The following is a 23943-nucleotide window of genomic DNA, read 5'->3' as shown; positions in this document are numbered from 1 at the left end:
TGACCCGGTATGTCAAAACCCGCATAGGTCTTGATACGGCGCCAGCTCATTGCTGGCAGCGATGCATTCTTATTTACATTTATGTAAAAATGGCTGTTATGTAAAAGCTTCCAATGTTTTTCGAGCAAAAAAGTTGGGTTCGCGTGTCTAGATCGTGACTGCTATGCTATGACTGCTTGAAAGTAGTGTTTTCATGACAAGACACTGCGACAAACACCTGAAGGAGTTGGTATTTTTGATTTTACGAGCCCCTAGGTGCTTCTTGACCTGAGTACATAGTGCTCTTCCTTTTTCGCCAGTGTACTCAGCCCTACATAGTTGGCAGGTGATCAGGTAGATAACTCTCGATACCACGCAGTCCCCTTGTCTTCTTTTCGGACGTACGACGCAGTTCGGTGCCTCGCAAAGTCTATCATAGGCACGATTGCGGACTGGCTGCACCTTCAGGTGGTATGTTCACTACTCTGACCAAATCCTGTAGACCCACCCGTCAGAAGCTTGCTCGCACTGCATTGCTCATGTAATCCGCAATAAAAGAAAAACAGAAAAGAATCTGTGTTGTTTTTTCCACTTCGTGGCTGCGGCGCTCTCTTACACGGCTCCATTTTCAATAGGAAATTTTCAGTGCGTACCTATTAGACCGAACAATGTGGTTAGTTCATGTCACGGAAGCGGTATGCCCATGAGCCTCAGGTAAAACCGTTGCCCTTGTCCTAACCACATTTTCAATAAGTTTTTGGTTTCAAGTGGTGCGCTGAATGGTAGCAAATTAGAATGTTCTTATAACTCGGTTTTCGGGTCCACTTTGTCTTCCAATCTTCCCTGTGCAAAAAAAAACCTGCACATTGAGAAGCGGGAGCCAAGGGGATAGGACACGTTTTAATCACTTTTCATTTCTCTCACATTTTTGTTCCTACCAAAGGATAAAATGTGATCCGTTTCTTTCATAATCTTCCAATCATATAAGAGTGAGGAAAGAATCGTTGTACCTCTATTCGAGCATTCTAACTTTTCTCTGTAAGAGAGGTCTAATTGAAAATGATCTGAAAAAGCTTCAAAGTTATTCACAATTTGTTGATGTTCAAATACTGCAAACACTTTCTTGAACCTAAGAATAGATTTTAAAAATATGAAATTTGAAAAACAAATTTGAAAAAGAGCCGTGCTGTGTGGTGATCTAGGCACACTCTTTGGAAAATAATGGAAAGTGAGAAGAGGTTCTACCTCAGAAATTTTTCGGAACACTCGTCATTTTAATGAAAAAATCTTCGAAGTATTTGTGAATCATAAGCGTATTGATATTAGATAATGATGTGAAAGAAATAATCACTCAGACAAAAGCGTGTCGATAAGTTTTGCATTTTTCCAGAAGCGTCGAACGTCAGGAAAACAGTTTAGAGGAATGAAATTTGCTTCACGAAGGAAAAACTTTCTCACGACGGAGAGGCCTCCTTGTTACTGATACTAATGAGTTTCTCTCCACCATCTGCCATGGAAACAGCGGAAGTAAGAGGGGAAAAACTAACTCTTTTCAATATAGAAGACTTACAGGAAACTTTCTGCGGCCAATTTTTCATTGAAAAACGTACCATCTTTCAACTACTCGTTTATTCTATTTCATTTTACTCTTGCGGAAGCACAAGGATTTTACAATCTTTTTTCTTTGAGATTTCTGTGGATACGTCTCTACTAGACTTTCTACGAGAGTTTTTCATTTATCTTATAGTGAACTTACTATGCAAGGTATGTGAGGTAGCAAACTGACCTATTTTGAACGAAATCCATGTTTTTGTCCGATAATACAAGATAATACTGAACTGTGTTATGTTGTCCCATCGAGTGAAACATCAAACAGCAAACATGATATTTCAATTTAGGTTTCCTTTACCTCTTCTTTTCCATTAATTAATAGAGAGATGCTGCGCTTCACATTCACTTCTTAGACGTTCCAGATGCGCTGATGCTTCCAGAAGAACGCATTTCACATTTATTATTCATTTAAATGATTGATCATGTTGGTGGCAAAAAAAATCTTTAGAAGAGCTTGATTTTACCCAAAATGATTTTTACATATAGGCGTTCATTCTTCTTATATGCTCGTTTCCATGAATTAATAGGCCTCATAGACTCATTTCCGATATGAAAACTATTAGCGATATCAGAAAGCTACGCCATTTTCTCATCAAATTGAGATGAAATTGATTGCTAACATATTAACAAAATATAAAATCTTCAACACTTCATTCTTAGATAATGATGTGATCATCTCTGTTGTCAAACATTCAAACTATTGACGGGCAAATTTTCATTTCCGAATAGGTTGTAAAAGAAGATCCTTTACCAAAAAAAAATTGATGATGAAATTTAAGAAACGACAACGCTTTCCAGTTTCTTTAGCACAATATCACTGAAATGGGTAATACGAAGATACACTTCTCTTCTCTTTTCGAGAAGTATGAGCTGTGCTCAATTTTTGTAGAAATTCTACATGAAGAAATGAAATCATTTCTTCTACATGCGTCAATTGAATGAAGTGACTTGAAAGCTAGGGCTCAGAATTCGAAATATTAGCTAAAATATCTCATTAAAAAATTCACCCAATATTTGAAAGCAAAAGTTTGAGTTTTGAAAAGGAACACAATAAAACAGTTCCTCTTTCCCCAGTCCGTGAGATCTATTCTTACATTACGGACTGCTATTTTCCCTTCCTAGGTTTCATACATCAAAGATTTTTTAATAACAACATCTTGAGGTACTGGGAAATAGTGGTAAGCAGAGTAAAACACACTTGAAACTTCAAAATCCCTTGACCAAAAACCATCTTCGTACTGGCGATCCAGGTGCAAACATTAAATAACAGAAAATCATAGATAGTGAATCATATGATAGTGATTATATCACTGTTTGAGAATAAAAATGCGAAAAAAAACAAATAAAAATACATTTGAACTCAATTTTTCTTAATCCGACTGAAAATAACGTTATTTCCAGGTATCCTTGATATAAATTTCTTTTTAAATTGGATAAAACATGGTCTGATTACTACAAACTTTTACGTTTTAACATAACCATAAGTGGATCTCTTTTTAAACGTAATAAATAAAATTATCATTGCAAACTTAACGCATGAAGCAGACATTCTAGCAAACGCCTATAATCAAGCAGTGGAAATGGAGACCACAATTCTGAATAACTTCATTTGATAGACTTTTATGTATGACCATAAATTGTAGATACGAATTACTCGACAACCATGAATATAAAATTATAATAAGCCGATGCTACGTGCAAACCACCTGATTAAATTCCATCTGTGTATAACACAAAAAGAGAATATTTAGAACGTCGTCATTAGAACTTTCCAGAATAACAGGAAATTTCCCAGAGATTTTTCCAATTTAATATAATTATGTGAAGCAGAACATAACTTCATCTTATATTGAATTTGTGAGACACATTGGGGGAGATTTGATAGTTTTTTTTTGTCGGATTTTCGGACGAGTCCATGAATTCGTCAATAGGATAGGTTTGAGAGAAAAAATAATCCGCTCAGGTTAAAGGACAAGCGATAAAGTGTCTGACGTTAATTAATCCGTTTAGGATGCGCCAGTGCGTTCACTTCAATTGAGAGTTGTTTGAGGATAACGATCGCATGTTCCTTACAAGTTCAGGTTTTTAAAAATACAGGTTCTTGCTATCAGCGGCTGCACATCCAGAGGAACTCAACTTGAGACTAATTTCAATGTATATGACTTCTGTTTTCACCACCTTCAACGATTATCGAAAAATGACCCACTGTAGTATGGTATTTGACGGAATAAATGTAAAATTGTTACAGTCGACCTCTATTTAGGCCTCTGAAGACGACAAAAAAGAGCTGAAACTTCATGCTATTAAGGGTCCCATCTAAACACCTCGTTAGCAGACTAATGAAGAACATAGACAGAAGTATCGCCAGGTTCCAAAACAAAGGAACGTCTAAGCTAATTGCAGGTTGTATCGTTAAGTTCAAACATTTTGTCTAAGGTTAACTCTTCTTATGCAACAAATTGTTCAATTAAGCATTACAAAATTGTGGTCTCTATTAAAAGAAGGTTTTCCCTTGTGAGCTTGTAAAAAATGTTAGTGAAGCTCCATCCGGAAATAATAACTACTGTGAGAAGTTTTTTTCTTCATCTACTCAAATACTGGATCAATTTAGCAGCACAGATTCAGTTTGAATGATCCAAAATGGTGTAATAACTTAGCTATAGTCTTTATTAGGGATACTAGAACAGTACTAACCAATTGCAATTCTTAGCGAATTTTCAGGCGAAATAACGAAATATTTTGGCGATTTTAGCGAAATAATCTGGAGAAACCCGAAGAAAATCAGCAGAATTTTGCATGCTAACAGCTCCTTATAGAAAATGTTTGTCAGTACTTAACTTTAAGTAACTAGTTGGGCAAATAGAATTATTTTTTATAAATCAACAAATACCCTGAAAAGAAGTTTCTTTAAATAAGATAACTTTAAAATTGTGTTCATGGATTAATTTACTAGACAATCGAAGACGTTCTGTAAGAAAAACGCTGGTGAGTATCTTATTCGAACTGACATTAATTTGTCACGAGGAAATTATCAGAGAGCGAAATCGATAATTATATTTTCCGGTTTAAGCAAACAACTATTTGATAAGGACTAAAAAATAATGGGGATGGATGGAGGGGTACCTTGTTCTCACATATTTTTGGCTTTGCCTTGTTTTCGATTGAAATTTTGCGACGGCACAGCGCAAACACTAATTTCTTGGAAAGATCCAAGACCTATCGATACCATAAGAGCTTAAGACAAGTTGTTGATAAATTTACACTGAGGAAGGGAGAGAAGAAATCCAACGCATAGTTGAACCAAAATTCCAAAAATGAAGCAAAAACAACAAAACTAGTGTAAATTACTAACATATTTGATATACTACTGAGCAAAAACTCTTGCGATCCGAAAGATGTTTGAAATATGGAAGAAAAATTTTTTTTTATTATATTGAATGATAAGTGATGCGATCTTTTCCAAACGGGTAGCTAATTATTTCTCGTGAGTGAAATGTGAATTTTGGGTGAGTAGCATTGAAAGCCCTTTAAAACGATAGAAAAGGTGAGAAAATACTTCACTTTGAAATATCACTGTTTATCTTAATTTTGGAAAGAAGCAAAGAATGTGACAGTTCATTGAGGCGACAAAAAGTGGTGAAAGGTGTTCTGAGTCCCACATTTCGTGCTCCATTCAACCACCATTTTGAAAGAGATGCATTTCAAAAACGAATGTGAAAGGAACAAAAAGTGATAGTGAAAGAACGACACATTTGCATTCGAGCAGCGTTCATTTAGCTGTTCAAAAACCTTTAGGCACTTGACACAATCCCTCAATGAGGCAAACAGAATGATGCCCGAAAAATACAGAAGATGAGCACAAGTGCTATCCGCATGAATCTCAATGATAGCTATTGTTTCTCGTTGCTTAATGAATTTTAGGCAGCAGAGACTAGAAAAAGAAGCGACAGTTTTTTGATTTCATCCGTTTATAGCGGACTTCCCTCCTCCTTTTTTCGTCAACTAATATATGGTGCAATAAGATTCTCAATGAAAAGAAAAAGTAGAATCAAGAAAAAATACGAAAGCGCGATTGATCAAAAGTTTACACTGCAAGAAATATGCTAATGAGTGACTTCTATATTCAAAAAGCAACATTAATTTCATTTGAAAAAATCTCTACTTAAAATTATCTCCAATAAGAATTCCGAGATTTTTCATGCAAAAAAAGTGAACGGCGTTTATCAGAAAAACTTCCTCGGCAGTTTACACAATATTTTCAAAAAAAAAATCCAATTTCGTAGTGACATAAAGATACAAACGAAGCCGGCTCTGAACGCAATCCTCTCCTTCATTCTAAATATTATTTATATGCTAATTAACAACCTGTGTGATATTAAGATCAGTTCCGAAAGACTTAACGTTCCACTACATATGAATTGCAAATGAATCAATTTGAAGGCCACAGCGACCACCCTTTAATTAAACGCTTTTTGTAGTATACCGTAACCAGTCATTCTATCGCGACAACTTTCAATTCATTTTCGTAGTTGAAAGAAAGGATAGAAGTCATTTAAATATAAATTAATTAAAATTCCAATGATCCTTGACAGGATGCTAGCAGTTCTAAATAAAATTTTGACACCAAAAATGCTGTGAAAATCTGCAGAGAAGATACTGTTGACAATGAGAGACATCTGAATAAGATAGAAAATAGAATAAATGCAGGTAGACGGTGTAGCGTTCAGCTAACCATAAAGATATTTATTCATTAATTTATTTATTCACATATATTAAGAGTATACTAAAAAAAAACATCAGTATATCCGAGTGAAAACAAGATTTTCACAGTTATTTTCGTAGCGTAAACTGATGTAGGGATTCAAAACTGGAGGGTTAATCAAGTTTTCCTACAAAAGTTGCGAAGCCCTTTTACAAACTCTGATGTACAGAACGAGTTCAGAACCCGTGAGTCAATTTCAGTCAAGTTTAGAAGCTGAACTCTACCTCAGCAGAGTTGAAATTAACTGGGATCTTGAGCGAATTGTAAATGGGACCTCAAGCGAGCGAGACCATCAGCTATCGTTATTCGTTCATCGTCAATCACCAACCACTACAACTAGTTCAAAAGAAAGAGAACAACCAAATAATAACTATAAAATTAATGGGATGAGAGTCAGGTAAGAAATGGCTAAAATAAAATAAAAATGAACATTTGTGAAGAAGAAATGAAAGATAGTTAACAACATTTATATTTCCTTGAAACAAAATCTCGGAAAGAAAATAAAGTAGCAATAATAATAATTAGAAGCATGAATGGCTTGCTTCCACCAGGTAGGCTCTTATTTTTCCTTTCCATTCACATTCAAACGGATCAATTTACTAGCCTACGTTAACATATTCAGGATAGCAGAGTAGTATTATAGCAAACAACACAATACCTTTGGAAGCCACCCTGCCATGTTTACGCAAACAAAGAATAAATCTTTCACATTATTCTTAAAAATAGAAATCGTTTTCCCATATCTCATGGATGCTCGATACTACGAATTTATGTAGTTCCGCCTAAATTCTATTAAGTTCTAGACATGCAAGTGCTAAAATTCAATGAATCTTGATTTATGGTGTTCATTTTTCCATTTTTCCTTGCCAAAGGAATCCCTTAATAAGAAGAAATCCTGGAAGTTATTTTTTTCGCCTCAAGAGCAGAAGAAAAATCTTTCACTAACGAGTTCGCAGTAGAAGGGGAAATTTGAAGTGTGTTGTATAAAATGAGTAAAATACGTACTATGCCAACTATGTAGCCAACTACGATTGAGAACGTACCAGAAGGCCGATTGTTAAGTGGCAACTTTTTCCGTGATTTTTGCAGTAAAATAAATATTAACAGCAGAAATATCCTTACGAATGAAACCATACGAATGCCTTACGAATGCATACATAAATGATTTGGACGAGTTTTTCAAATTTTTAAATACTACATACTATCCTATTCACCATTATTAACTTATTGAATACAATTAAAAACGGTTACACTTAGGAATCGTTTCATTTGAAAACGATATTACATATGCAACGTCATGAATTTTCTATGGGATTCACCGCATTATTTTTTCCATTATTTTTCCTCCACACCTTTCTGATACTCTCTGATTCGACTAAGTTTACGTGGTTTATTTCAGAAAGAGAGACCAGCTCGCAAAATACCCGCATTGTGTGTTTACGGGTAGCCTATATCACTCTCTGACCAACTGCGCCACACCCGCCACATTGTTCTATTTACATTTTGAAAAAAAAACACCTGTAATCGACTAAAATTTAAATAGCATCCATGAATCGTTTTCATTCATTGTGCCTTCCCGTTTGTCTGCAACCCACTGGGAGATCATTGGAGAATCGATATCATTACGGTAGATCATATTGTGATCAGTGGTAAACTAGAGCATCTTTCTCGGATAATTATTCAAGCGTTTTCACTGAAACGAAACAATTTGCTTTGTTTAAACATGTTGTTGTTGAAATGTGACATTCCAAATCAAGTCCTGGATGATAAAGTGGATAAAGTGTCTGGAGTTAATCAATCGGCTTCGGATGCGCCCCCACGTTCACTTCAATTCAGAATTGTTCGAGATTCACGAACGTGTAACTGGCCTATACTATGACCTGTGGAGGCTAACCGATATGTCAACTCATTGTTTTTATCCTTCAGACAAGTCTGGTACCAATCTATCGCACCTGGAAGGATGAGAGCCTTGGGTTGCGCTAGAGCGGATTCGAACCTTCGATCGATGGGGCACGTAGCGGAACCTCTAACCGCTACACTACACCTGCCCGTAGTGGATAGAAGTATTGATTTTTTCTGAATTTCCTACAGTTTTCTTTGAGATGTTTCTCTAGTGCAGAAGTTACGATACTTCATGTAAAGGAGCCGTGTGTTGGGGAAAAGCCTGGAAAATCCTTAGATTTTGTGCTGTATAACCTGCAGCAAGTTAGGGATATCTTCCATGAATTACAGCACTTTTTCAATTAGTACAACTAGCATCCTCTCAAACAAGACCGTTTTAAGTACTAATAAATGAAAATAGATAAAAACAGATGAGTTGAAAAAATGGATAAATACTTTATATGTAGCTGAAAGTATGGTCTATTCACTGAAAAAAGCAAAGGTTAAGATAGTCTGCATTTTTGAACAAATTCGGTAAGCACAAGCAGAGAATTATTTGTTTACCATTAAAATACGATAGGTACCACCTATAATTGCTTCTCAAACTACAATGTTCAAAACGAAAAAGAATTGTTGGTTTGCAGTTATGCTTAGGTTTAGCATAATATATTCACTATGTAAATAATTTGGCTGTATGTAAAATATACGTGTAAGATATGTGCGTTAAAAAAAATAATTGGAAATTCTGTATTTTCTATCCTTTGAGAGATTACACTTGAATCATTACAGTATGTGACTACTATGTATGATTTCATATAAAGTGAAATGCTGGTGAAAATCCTTGTAACCGACGTACTCCAGATAATGGGCATGGTACATTTCTTGTGAATAGAAAATAGGAAGAGCTAACGTTTCATTTCAGTTTGTTGTAAAATATTTACTAACCAATTTGTTTTTTTGCAGTAACTGAAATGACTTTTTTATGTTATTTTATGTTTATGTTTATGTTGATACCGTTACTACGGATGAGTAAAAGTCGTGTGGAACGTTTCTTTTTTTCGTGTTTCAAGTTTTTTCTGTGCTTTCTGCAAAGAACAAGAAGTGCTTTCTCAGAGAATAAACTTCAATCAATATAGCGTGATGTGTAAGATTCAGTGAATCCTGGAAAAGGAGTTGAATATTTAAACTCTTTCTGTTTTTACCTTAATAATGACGTCAAATATCCAGAAAGCAGCAAATTCCTTCGATTAATTGGTACCAAACATGTCTGGGAGGATAAAAACACCGTCTTGACACATTGGCTAGCCACCGCAAGTGATCGTATAGGCTAATACGCGTTCCAAAAACGTCAAACTGCTAAAAGTCACCAACTTCTCAGCAAAATGTCGGAAGATGGCTCTCTTGGGCCATGTAGGTTGGGCGACGACCTGTGGTGAAAGCCATGCTCGCCATGGCAGGGCAGCTTAGTGTGGGGAAAAAATGTCCCCTATTCAGGACCAGCGGAATATTTATCGAAAGCAAAGCGTAGATGGGCCACCCATATAATGAGAAGAATCGACGACAGATGTCCTAAAAGAACACTAGAGTGGATCGCAAAAAACACTTAAAAAAAAAAAAACAAAATACAAAATAGACCGCCGACGAAATGGAGTGAAGTGTTCGTTGCAGGAATGGAACAACTGAGAGCTCACTTGGATACGCCTCAAGGACCTCGTCCTTCGTCAACGTCACTCACGAAACAACATATATATATATATATATATATATATATATATATATATATATATATGTATATATATATATATATATATATATATATATATATAACTCAATGGATCATACCTCTACACTCTTTTCTTTGACATTTTTTCTCGCTTTATAATATAATTAGACTTTAGTTGGAGATAAACCATCGATATTATTTTCAGCTGAAAGTCTCACACAAAATATGCTCAAACGGAAGGCTGCTAGTGTAAATGAATGAAAGATAAACTGAATGTCCGTAGTCTGACATCATCTAATTAATGATCTCAAAAAAGTCCTTTGCTGACTTATATTCCAATGATCTATTGAGGAAATAACAAGAACATGCGTAATCATCGCATCATGGCAAGCCAGAGAAAGTGAGTAAACACTCTTCTGCTTTCAGAAAAAAAAAAATGAATCGTTGCTAATGACCGATACTTATGCCAACGACTTGATATAGCACTGACAATTCATTTCGTTCAACAAGATAAAGATCCACTAATGTTGAACAATAAAAGAAAAAAAATTAAATACTTGGAGTAAATTGATCTTTTCAGGATTGTTTGAATACAGAATTGTAGAGGTCTACGAGCGCATATACCTTGCAGTGATCACCCGATGCATCAAACCAATGTCCCTACCACTACCTCTGCCAGACAAGTCTAGCAGTCCAGTCTTTTCTTTCCTTCTTTTCCTACCCTCTTTTTCTTTCTTGACTTGGTTGGCTTTGGGCAGTACCGAACCAATAACCTTGCAGTCGCTGAGGAGACCTCTTATCACTGCACTGTAGATGCTCAAAAAATTCAAATCTATTCAATAACAGATTTGTGTTCTCGTAGAAGAAATATATTTATTCCAGTTTCCGATAACCAAAATCACTGCCTAATTTTTGTGTAGGGCTCATGCAGAAAACAAAAAGAAGATGCGGTCCTTTTCTGTACATACATCCATGGAAACTATTTGTGTTCATAACCAGAAAATGCTCATACTTTACTTCAAAAAACCAAAGACTTCGGCTGAGATTAACAGAAACATGAACTTCTGTGAAAAGCTATGGAAACGATCATTAAATTAAAAATGCTGAAAACGCGAATATGCAAGCACAAAGTGTTGCACTAGACGACTATGTAGAGCAAGAGAATATGTTCGAAATTAAATCGATCACAAATAAGGATTTTCTTTTCCTCACTTCTCCCCATTCCCGCTCCCTCTCCCATAAATCTTCACAAAGCTGATCAACTTGGCTTAACTCATAACGTTTACACTTGCTGCAGTGTACCACGAGGACGTGAACTTGAAAGGCATTAAATATTGTGATCTGTAAAAAATTGCTGAGAAACAAATTAGATACAAATAGAAACCTTGAATAATACGTGAGAATGGAATAGAAATAAAATGCTTGCTAATATCGAGATCCACATGTCGCCCTTATGAAGGATGCTACTTATATGATGACGCAAATCTGAATTGCCACAGACTCACTTCAAGGAAAAAGCAGGAAGAAAAAAGAAGGAAATCTTGATCAACGACAATTTTGCTGTTGGAATGAAGGGTGATCGAGACAAAGAGTCAGAATTTTGCATAGACATAGGATGACCGAGACTCAACACCATGAACTCGGTTTGACTGCTTGCGGCATCCAGCAATTTCTGGAGCGGAATTGAAAATTGTGTTCTCAAAAATATAATGCAAAGAATAAGTACATCCAAATAGCTTCATAGCAAATGAAATGTCGTTTTTAGTATTTCAGGTCATTTCATAACACAAAAGCTTCATGGTTTAAGAAAGGAACTCCATTTTATGTAAACCTGAAATCTCTGAATGTGAAAAGAAACGATTTAGCTAATTGCCACGTCCACAAAATCCTCTTGCTGCTGAAAATTCTGTTTAGCGTTCTTTTTTTGACTATTTTGTTCTAAGCTTAAGTAATCTCAATAAGTTGGTCAGCATCTCAAAATAATCAAATTTAAATCAATAAATATGACTATTTGTATTAATTCGAGGCACCGGCATATACGTGTTTTAAAGTTTAATTGGTAAAATTAGTGGTACGTGTTTTATTCACATTATTATCGACGTTGATCTCTTCTGTGATGTTTTCACAAATCCGCTTCTTTGTATTCTGAGCTGAGTCCAGCTCAGCTTGTCACACATTCAAAACGTTTTCCGGATCAGATAATACTAATTAACTGGCTACCTTCTTCGCTCGTAATCTTGGTGGGATCTTTTTTGTTTATACATTGAATTTAACCTATATAAGCAGAGATCAAAAGTAATTAACCTAAGGAGATGAGATGCGATCTTTTTTAATAAATAGATGAGGGATAATACATGCATACGTGTTTGATGGAAAACAGTACGACATAGCATCCTTAAAGCGTTCTTTTGAACACTCCCCGTTTCGCTTTCTTGGACATTTTGGGACATTTTTTGGTTTCATATGATAATTGTAGTATACACCCACGGTACATTATAAATATAATATCAAGTGGGTGCATTTTATAATCATTATCATAGCTATGTGACAATGTGATAAATTCGTATGTTTGAATACAGCGGTATTTGGTCATATATCTATCTTTATGTTTATGGCTATTACTTCCATAAATAGGAAAGAAGGGAAAGCTGCACGAGTGGAATTTCGACTAAAATTTATTCAAAAAGGAAGGCATTCTTTTTCCACACGTTTTTCAAGTTTTATGGAATTTCCAATTTTCTCCTAAGCTACAGAGAACGATGTGAAATTCTAACATGAAGTCCATGTGTGACAGATGAAAGGCACTGGGGCATAACGTATTTGGAGACATAATTCACCTGCTACATATAGCTTTTAGCCTATCTTTTGCCTTCAAATGTGACCTTACCTGAGCTGATCCAACTTGATACTAAATTTCTCGCAGTCTTGTATTATTTTTAGAAACGTCTTTCCAAGTTCAAATCGTCGAAAAGAAAAGGCTTATAAAGCTATAAAAAAGCTTATAGAAATGATATACAGAAAAAAGCAATTGATTCCCTTGTGATAGATAGGAAAGTTTTTGATTGTACAGCGGATTCTTTACCCTTCTGACTAATAAAGAGACTAATTACCTACAAAATAAGTGCATAATAATACCTGTAACAATGCAATTATTCAGTGCAGTCGAATTCTCTGAAAAGAAAACGACATTATCGTCAGACGAAAACAAGAGCATTGAGCAGCTTATTAATTTGATTCAGAGTATGTTCTAATTCAAATCTGTACCTCGTAATTGATAGAAATGAATGATTGGTGATTCTTGGAATTATAAATTCTTCTTTCTAGTAGTCCTATTAGCAGCGGGTCCGTTTCTCATGAGTGCATAGTGCACTCAGCGTAAATCACCGCAGCCTACCCTTATTTTCAATAATAATACTGTATGAGAATCGGTCTATCCTTGAAAGAAGTCAGTAAATTAAGCTGAGCTGACAAATTCAGCGATTATAAGTGTAATAAATCTGGAATACATGACAGCTAACTGTTCAAGAAACACGATAATGTTGAAGCGTCAAAAATGTTAAATTTATAGATACATATCAATAACAGTCGTTTTTTACATCCTTAATAAAATTTAGATGCTGGAGAACAGAATGGCAACATTTATTAATGACACCATTAAATTTTAACAAGAAAACTGTGTCACTGAGCAGGGTGGAGCAATAAACATTGATTTCGTAATGCGTAGATGAATTATCATATTAAGGTGTTCTAAGTACAACATAATTTTGTTATTCCACCTAAAACAACATTGGAAGCAATGCTCTGGTTTGTGTTGTAGGTCTCTGAAAATTCCCCCAACAGTTTTTACGACAAACGATCAAATTTCTGGTTTGCTCAGACTTTATTCTATCTTTATTTTGCATTTTTGCATTTCCCATTTCCTGAATGTAGCCACAAGCTTTCTCATTCAAAAACATTAAAACCTAATTTGCAGTGCATACGTTGCAAGTGAAAGGAGGTGAATAGAAAAGGAAAATCTTATTTTGTGACGTTACGCAGCCGCTCTACCGTGCAAGATACTGACACTTAGGGGTATTATTAAATTTGGTACTGGTGAAACTTTGGTAATCTCATTGTAATTCATAAGAACCAAAAAAAGTGAATATATGAAAAGAAATCGAAATACGATTACCTACAACATCACCATAGTTTTTCTTCACAAATATAAATTTGCTAAATATAGTCTACACTCACTATTAAAGAGATGGGAGGCTAAAATCTACCATAAGATTGCCCTAACTATTAAGAAAGATGAAAAACTGAGCAAAGCAGTTTTTTCCCCGAATTGACCACCCATCATCGGAGATGTTTAATTCCCAATGCATTCCAAACTAACTCCATATTCGAAAGTCAAATGTGCTTTCCCACATAAAAAAAGAACGTCTGCAGTTAAAGAGAAAATCTTCTTCACACGTAGCGCGAAAGTCCGAAAACGCTGGGAATACCAAATAGTTCGAAGCTATTGAAAATTTTAGCATCTGAAACCTTTTCTCGCCTTTTAACGGAGTACATTTTTGAGGAATATTCTTCAGAAAACTTTTCTGGAGTATTTCAAATACATGGGCCTACTACTACTGTTCTAACAACATTTACGCGTACAACAGAATTTGATGCAACTATTGATACGGTGTCTTGTTGAAGTTTGCAGTTAATCAATAGTAGTTGTAGATGGAAAATTTCCTTATTCGGTTCGGCAAACATGAAATAGTCGGGTGTTAATGTACCCTTTGTCCTACTTCTTGCATAAACACCGTAATATCCAAGGAAAAACCAAGTAAAAATGGATGAGGACATCACTGTAGGACAACAAATGCGTACGCACGAGATTATAATTAAGTTCTTAAGATTAAGATATTATTAAGAAAACATACTAAAATAAATAGCTTGCGGCAATATACTATTCATATGTGTACGCCAATTTCTACGTAATGAAGGAAAAACAATCTTTGTCATCGTGAAATGAGAAATGAGAAATGAGAAATGAGGAGGTTTCCATACCAACAATATGAAAAGGCCAGAAAAAAGCAAGCAACAAATTCGTCCGAAAGAACTATAGAGACACGGTGTGGACACGTTGGATCGACAGACACTCTTTCGCATTTATTTGCAAAAAAAAACGTATTCAGCAAGGTAACCAAAGTCGTTTAACAGGTGCTGCACGTTCTAATCCTAATCGAACAACATCCTAAGAGGAATCACAAGTGCTAAGAATCACGCAAAACATTCCTAACTGGCTTCACTGCTAATAATTAAAATTCCCTTTTTTCAGATAGAATCCTATGTTCTATGCATTGTTGCTACTTGCTAAATGATGGAATAAATGGGAGATTAACGAGCAGTCGAATGTAAAGGATCACACACAATGCCACTAACTGAAAACACTTATTCCTACCGCACAAATGGAAACAAGGCAGCAAAGAGCACTTTTTATTAACGCAATAAAATCTAATTTAATACCTATCATTATGGTGATACCAATTTAATAGAATGCTCACAAACTGCACAAAAGGTTACAAGCACTGCTTGCAGTAATATTCTAGAGACAGTCTTATTTTGGATTCCGTCAGAAAGCAATAAAATTGTGACCATCATCTATCTTATCGCTTATGAGTTGTCGAAAAACAATTACAGAATTGTTTATTCGTACATAAATATTACTCGGATAATCGTTTAGTCAACGAAAACAATATCGTGCACATTCAACAAAAACAATATCTTACAAGGCGATAACTGTGAAGAATATTTATGTAAGAGAAGGGGTTGATACATACATACGAACCAGTATTTTATCGTCATGCAGTGGAAGTGAAAAGTGATTAGTGTTTCCTTTCTGACGGCCATGGATCTTCTGGATGTCCTTTCATGCTGAAAACGGTTTTGTCCAGTGAATGAATTTAAATTTGTACGCAATAGTTAAAATTCTGATGTCGCAGTAAAAACGAAAACGTATGTGAATAATATCTAACCTTTCATAACGGTAAACGTGAGAGGATATAGAGGAACGTGACGAGCACTTAAGAATTTAAGGGGGTGTAAAGAATTTAAGGGGCTTTGAAAAAAGGTGTAAAAAAACATATACGAGGGCACGGAAAGAAGAACACTGATTCCTCAGAATACCCTCGTATATGCTTTTTTACACCTATAATTATAGGAAGCATCTATAGGTCCTATCAATAAAAATTTCGAAATAGTTGGTTGACAGCAGAGAATTGAAGGATGAGTTTGCCTTGGGCTACCACTGAGAAAACCCACAAATCTTGGAAGAAAAGCCTTTGACGGTGCCGTGTCGAGTCAAGTAGCTTAAAGTCAGCTGCTTCCAGTTTGAAGTCAAGAACCTTCAGAGAATTTTTTACAACAAAAATTCTGCTCCAAGCAAGACTTGCACAAAAAAAATTAACCTGAAAGTTCTCGACAATCCGGGAAGGTTCCAAGGATCTCGGGATGACTGCAATGTTTCTGTCCATAATGTAGCGAAGGAGGATCTTAAGATTTAAAACTTCTGTGATATCAATGAGAGTTATTCGCAAATCAACAGGTGCACAGCAACGCAACTCATGCAGAGTGCTTCAAGTGAAAAGGAGGATCTTTTCAAGAATTACCATCTTGTCATGCTGTTATTGCCTGCTCGCCTCACATACCTGAGCTGGAGTTTTCTGGTATTTCTCGGCCAATTTCTTCACATTTTGATCCTCAAGAGAACTCTTAGATTTAGCTCTTACCATTCTTCTGAATCCTTCTGGATGAGAATTGCAAAAATTGAGTATATTTTAATAAAAACGTACTTGTTGGTAGCCAGAAATAGACTGATTCGTCCAGGAGATCCTAATGATGCGTAGGAAGTTAGTGAGATATTGTATTTTTCACAGGTCTTCTGCAATCCATGTTGAGGAAAATAGAGGTGCAACTCAATCTGAAATATTCAAGGAGCATCCGTATGAAGTGCTTGAAAACAAAAGCGACCAGTTTTACTAACCAAAATAAGTCCCCCAGCTGTACAACAATGAATTTAGAGGTTTTTAATCTATATATTCTAAACTGAAGCAATACGATTCTCTCGGTCACTTATTTTTCATTACATATTATTAGGTAATGCTGGAAAAGATCTATTTGCAGCAGTTTCCAACAGCACGCGCAGTTCGAGCGGGTGTAGCACAACGAGAAGAGACTTTCTACGCGCATGCAGGGTCAATGACTCAACAATACAAGAAGGCGAATAATCTTAGTGCCTATGAATTCGTAACAATGTTTTATGTATAAAAACACTAGATTGACACATCGGTTGGATATCGTTCTTACCTGTAGTGTGAGCATATGCTTTCTCTATGATTCTGGGTGGCGCTGAAAGCGCACACTTGATCTTCTAACTTTCACATACAGCAAACGTCTTGAAACTTTATCTGTGCCCTAACCTTTCGAGAACCTCATCTTTATCAGAAGCCTGAGAATGATTCCAGGTCATTGATGCTATGCATATCCCATCACGCTCCTCCTCTCTCCCTGCCAGGCCTCGAAACTTCTCAGTGTTCTGAACGGCGTCAAGTCACTAGAAATTGATAAGCACCATTTTTTCCGTACACCATTGCGTACAAGGCGTTGCGCATCTCATCTAGTCGCTGTTTGCAGAAATCTAGTGAATCTTTAGCTCAGTGCTTACTGCCTTCCAGCGCAATAAAGGAGGTAAGCAAGGGTACTGCCATGCAGACTTGCAGCTCCGTAGGAACCACAACGGGACGGCAAAAGGGTTTCGAGATTTTTGATAGGAGTGTATTCAATAATGACATCAATGGATCAGTTAAATTGAATTAGAGAAACAACAACAAACAAACATAAGGGTTCTGGAGGTTTTTCATAAAAGACGTACCTGCAGATTATGGATGGGCACAGAAGCACTTTTCATTATTCGTTTTATTTGCTTCTTGTTGAAGTTAGAAACGCCAATGGATCTGGTCAAGCCTTTCCTATACACTCCTTCTAAGCCCCTCCACACATCAACCACCGTTACCGAATGATTTTGTTCCGTCATCTCGTGCTGGAAAATCTTCATTTAAAAAAATGTGAAGAGCTGAAATAGAAGGTTTATTGAATCACCATAGATTACTGGTTATTCAAATTACTCACATACACAGATGAATCGCTTACCAAGTGCTAATTGTCTAACTTCGTCTCACGCAATGCTGTTCCAAAGGCTAAACAAAACAAGAAAATAACTGGCTTGGGGTGTGAAACTTTCAGTTGTTTTGAAATCGTTTTCAATTTCAATTTCAATCAATTTCATTTTCTTCAGAAATTTTCAAGAATTTTAGCTTTTTAGGCATCGCTCCAGAACATCTACATCGTCCCCAAAAAGGAAACATAGATGCAAAACACTCTGCTCTAGAAAAGCTTCGCATCCGAACAAAACAACACATTATTAGCGACAAAACTTAACAAACGTGTTTGATTTTGACTTCGAAATTTCGCCCACCATATTCGCACTCCAAAGCAAAAATCCGAGGCTGACAGTATTCCACTGGACATTCCTTCCAGTATCATTGTTTCGTTAGTAGGGTTTCTTCGTTTACATTGCGTTATTACTGTACCATTTTGGAATGAATGAAGTAACATTGAAAATTGAGTCAGCTGGATTTTGTGAGAAATTCTATGTGTCAAAATCAGCTTCAACCTTGTTAATAAGGTTAATTACATGATCCCACTGTACCCGCTGAACCCACTGTATCTATTCTAAAAAAAACGATTTTATTTCAGAGAAAAACTTTGTTGACAAGATTTTTCTTTCTAAATCACCAGATTTGAACCACAGCCGCTCGACAGCCGTTCGCGAACTTAGTAGCGAAATGTCAATAATTTATGCTATCACTGTTCTGAATTATTGTGACAAGTTGTTAAAAGTAATAGGTTCTTAAGAACCCAAGTGGATTTGAGCCGCGAGCAACTCCAACTAGTATTCTGGTTCACAATCACTTGTATCAATAATAAATGATGGTGCAGTTATTCAAAAGAGGCGAGGTTTCCTGGCGCAGCGCAAAGAAAATCAAAATTTTACGAAATTTTGAGAAAATTGAAAGTGAAACTTGATGTACGATTCAAGCACTATTCAAGTGACCCATCTGTATGTTTCTAAGAAAAAGCGTTCTTACTACACCTCTTTTAAGAAAATCTTATGCGTATATATATTTAAGTCAAAATCAATAATAATTACTTGAGCTTGACGGTGATTTCCGTCTTGAGATGAGGACTTTTGAGATGAAGCAGAAAAGAACTTATTGTGACTAAGACATGAAAACCGACCCTCAGGCCCGCTAGAAAATGTGTTTGGAGCAGCCCGTGGAACTCTGAGAATTTGAATTGAGCTCAACCTGGTATATATATGTATCTATATAAATATATATATATGTATGTACATATACATATACATGTATCATGCTATATAATAACACGCTTAGTCCGTGTGTGTATGTGTGTGTACATGTACATGTGTGTGTACGTGTGTGTATGTGTGCGTCTGTGTCTGTGTGTGTTTTTGTTTGTGTGTCACGAAAATACTTCATAATGATGCAAAACTCGTCACCGCTGAGGTGCCGAACCATTGCCCATTGGGCGAGCACTCTACCTTTTAACCATTGTGCGAAGCTATACACAGATTTATGTTGGCTTTGATAAGGCAAATTAGTTTCTCTCATATGTTAGTGAAGCTAAATAAACTTTTGTGTGAACGTATACTCCCAAATTTGCAAACTATCATGCTGTGTGATTACGGGCTTATTCTGTCACGTGTGTGCGTCTGTGTATGTGTGTCTCAGTCAAGAAATCCTAAAAAAAGAGGGAGACGGATACCATGGCGTCGGTTTGGTAAGGTAGAGCCCTAACGCGGTAAAATTAGGTGAGACGGGTCCTATAGCTTTAAAATGGGGTGCGACGGGTCTCATGGAGTCGGGATGGAGTGCGGGGCCAGAAAGCTACAGAGAGGAGAGAGACGGCTTCCACTGCGTCGGATTGGTGCGCGAAAGCCCCACGCACTAGAATGGGTTTCTATGGTTCCTTTACACATCTAATTCTCAGCATGTCTCACTAACGCTGCTAACGTGCTTTTTTCAAAAGGAGGAAACACACGTGCGAGCGGCTGCTTAAACACAATACATAATAACCAACAGTTTACGCGATCTGACGTAGAACGTTATTTTCATCACTACGATAGTGATATTTACGTCATTTCATGCTAGCACATCATTCATTGCTATTAGTTGGAAACGGAGGAGGCTCATACTTCGAATGATGCTTCCAAATTACTGAGATTTGACAGAAACATAGTTGTAAAATCAAGTTTGATTGTTCTTCAAATGTAGAACTGATGCGCTTAGGGAAAAATCGTTAAATCTTTCATCTATGCTTGAATTTTCGGGTAAAAAAAAACTGAAGAAAGCGTTGATAAAAAAAAAGGCAATTGTAATTTGTGAAAGCGAGCGAAGCGAACAGCAAAAAAGCATGGAGTACGGTTCTCATTTCTTCTCACATACACATAACCTAAACACCTTTTGCACACATAACCTTCACAATTCCATAGTTTCTCAATTATACATCGACGAACATACGTCTCTGTATTAAGCATGAGTGTCTATCACAGTGTTCCTTCTTTCTGGGGGAAGGGTGGAAGGGGTACAATTCCCTTGCCTGGGGCACCAGAAGTGCGGAGTTGAGACTCAAACAACAACATAACAACAGATTTGAGGTCAATGAAAGTATTGGACAATTTTTTTCTCCACAAGAAATGCGTAAGAGCCAGGAAAAAGACTAGCTGTTAGCCAAGAACTGTTAGTCTAATAGGGCGAGGTCTAAAGATAGGGTTCATGGGGAAGAGTTTCCCAAACCGTTTCCCAAAGTTGGCCAGTTTCCCAAGCTTCAAGTTGGAAGCAACGTGAACGGGCGTATCTCGCTGCCAGAAAACAGCTGTACGTCCGCCCCTTACATTAGAACGGCAGCGGCAGAAATAAGAAAGACCAGGAGAGAAGCGTGTTTCCAAGAGCCGAAAAAAATGAAACAGGCGGAAGGGTATCACATAGTAAGACGAGAGATGTAACCGCGCCAAAGTGGTGCGGCAGCGCCAAAAAGTGAACAAGATGGGTTTAATCATCTGTCGGCTCTACGAAATAGAAATCACGGGAAATGCACAAAAAGCGTATGAAACGTCGAAAAAAAAAACTTTTCATGGGCATAGTAGTTGCAATAATCCATTCAGTTGCATCCTAGTGCATGCGTTGCGATTTTCCATTCGTGATACCATTTTGGCTTTTTTTTTTTGCAAATTCAGTGCGTCAGCCTAGCGACGTGGCCGACGACATCTTATCTTGAAAGGTAACGAATGAAGAGCATTGCAAATGTGGTGATGAGATCTGATGAGTTTATTTATATGTTCAGAGTAATGTCGGAACCGGGTGAAGTGCGGTTCTTCATTGAGATGATGAAATGTCGACCTTCAGAAGGGAGCACCTTTTAGGAGGAAAGTGTAACGTGGCTGAGAGTGGAAGAGATCCGTCAAGAAGTTGTGAATGATCCTCTGCATCTTTCTCCATAATGCTGCAGTTATCCAGGTTCCAGAGAGAGCGTTTTTTTTTATTTGGAAGGAGGCGATGGTTTGATCCCGCACAGAACTTTGGCACAAAAGCGAAAGCGGCTCTTTCAAAAAGGCCAAAGTCAAAACTTTTGGAATTGCGAGTAGCCGTAGGTGACCATAATTGCCATAGTGAACTTAGAGGCCCTCTCTCCTTTCTGACACCATTGCACAATGTGGGTCTCGATGTGGAAGTCTTATTGGAAGGAAAAGGAAAGGTTTTCTTACTACCAGTGATGAAATTGGTGCCACAAAAATGAGGAGGTGCAAAGAATCTGGACGTCATTTTTCTCATCATCTATCAGCATCACTCTTGACTCTGATGATGGTTCAGTCATTCAGACGCTTAGAAACAATTTCGTTAAAAGCGTTTATCTTCTTCTCTTGGGTTGAGGAATAATGTGTAGTCTTCCTCTAAGCTTAAAAGTCCACATATAAATAAAAGTTAAAAAATTTAATATTTCCACCATGCTATGCAAACTTTGATGCAAAACAACTTTCAACAAAACACAAATCTTGTAAGCAGCTTCAGCGGTTTCGACACCTAGGCTAAATGTAAAAATTAGAGGAGACGAAAATGCTTCATTTGGTCCACTTCACGCAGCATATTAATGATCTGAAAAAAAAAACAAAAATCTGCAACACTAGAAGGTCGAAATGCAATGTTCTTGTATTAAAAATTGTAGTGTTTTTCTGTTGAGCGATATGTAAGAATTTGAGAATACTTCTTGTCTCCATTAACAAACTTGAAGAGAACGACCACCACTCAATCCTCAACCCAATACTATCTCTCAGAACGGAACAGTAACTAAAGCCCGAAACGATAAAGTATTTGTTGTATCAATGCGCTTATTATGCGCCAACATGTTTGAATGCATTTCGTTGAGTTTTGGAATGCACGTTGGCCTATACAATGAGATTCCTTAACGCAACGTCCTTTAGATCCACCAGTGGCGATCGGGGTCCGGTCACCTATGTCCACTGCTCCTTCGAGATTGAAGCTAGAGTATGACCCAAGAGGAGATGGTAACTACACTCGCCACCGTTTAGTCTCAAAACGTCAGACAAGCACATTACCTTTGACGACAAATGTCCTGAACTTCTCATAAATACACTTATAGTTGAGTCAAAACGGCTAGCGATTGCGCTCGAAGCGGTGCGATGGAGACAGTGGTAGGAATCGAGGTGGGAGCATGGCGAATTGCAGAGATAGGTGGCGGTATAGAGGATCGTTACACGATCCGAACCGGTACGCAACTGTCCATGTATGTTTTGATCCGAATATGGAATACTTCCCACATATTTTGTTTCTCCTCTCAGTAAGCTCAATCTGGAAATGAAACAAATGACTTACGTTAAAGCATGTCGGCATGTGGGCGAGATAGAGGTCTACATAATCAACTCTGAGGAGACTAAGAGATTTCCGTAATGCAGCCTCGGTATCATCTGGATGAAGATGCGTCACCCAAAGCTGTAATTCTTACTAACTCAAAATAAGAAACGTGTGAGAAGATACCTGAAACAAAAAGACATTGTTATACACTTTTGCGTTATTCTATGCAAAGGATGAGAAAAAAAAATTAGTTCTTTTTCAAAGTACAGCTAGCTTGTAGGCTTGTGTTATTTATTTATTTATTTATTTATTGAAAACACCAAGAGGTGTGCCATAAAACAAAAACAAGATGGACAGAGCTCACTAGAATTTCGGCTAAATTTTATACAACAAGGTTGGCCCTTCAAAGCATAAGTGATTTGGCAGGTCATTCTCCTGCTACAGAAGGTGAGAAATCCTCACCCGAGATCCTTTTCCCTGACCCAGAACGCTAGGCAAATAAACGGATACCAGGGTTTGGGCGACCAACTTATTCTCGGACGGAGAAATCCGTCAGGGATCCTGGACGAACGGGTGGGGAACTCAAGCGGAAGGGCTCTCCAACTTTGCTATCCTTGAACGGCTTTCCACCACTAGGAGAGAATAAGGACCAATTGTAGGGACCAGTTTGAAAAGGAGCATATTATGACAGAATTCCAGCTAGCTAGTGTCATAATACACAACAGAAAAAGAGGAACTAGAACTGTGAGCTAAAAACACATATCAACTCTACGCTTATTGTAGTCGCTTATTAGAGGTTGCGCTCTTATTCTGTGATTTCTCTGTTAACGGTGTCAACAACTATTTTGTTTATACTATTCAGCAAGTTCCTCTACAACGGTTTACCGCCTCATAGTGGCGTGGAGGTAACACTGGGCGTCGAACTGCGATGGGCAGAGGAGATTCGTCCTCCGGCAGGGTCTCCCAAGCTGAGAAGGAGTTCGACACATCCGACATTCCGACTTCTCGGA

At 37.1% G+C, this 23943-nt stretch overlaps 1 protein-coding gene across 2 annotated transcripts; it reads right to left on the bottom strand.

Moving 5' to 3' along the window:
• Positions 1–15811: 15811 nt before the first annotated feature.
• RB195_021818 (uncharacterized protein) lies at positions 15812–23929 on the bottom strand (the record flags this gene model as incomplete). 2 transcript variants are annotated; one of them, XM_064208724.1, is made up of 9 exons in its annotated part: positions 15812–15860; positions 16248–16330; positions 16394–16477; positions 16634–16721; positions 16778–16905; positions 17416–17520; positions 17857–18024; positions 22955–23071; positions 23819–23929. In XM_064208724.1, the coding sequence occupies 9 exons, from the start codon at positions 23927–23929 to the stop codon at positions 15812–15814; spliced, it is 933 nt and encodes a 310-aa protein (XP_064064605.1). The 2 variants fall into 2 exon arrangements, with proteins under 2 accessions (XP_064064605.1, XP_064064606.1); XM_064208725.1 differs by lacking the exon at positions 17416–17520.
• Between the last annotated feature and the right edge of the window lie 14 nt (positions 23930–23943).

This window comes from Necator americanus, chromosome X, assembly GCF_031761385.1.
Source record: "Necator americanus strain Aroian chromosome X, whole genome shotgun sequence".
Taxonomy (NCBI): domain Eukaryota; kingdom Metazoa; phylum Nematoda; class Chromadorea; order Rhabditida; family Ancylostomatidae; genus Necator; species Necator americanus.
This window is presented reverse-complemented; position numbering and strand designations above follow the sequence as displayed.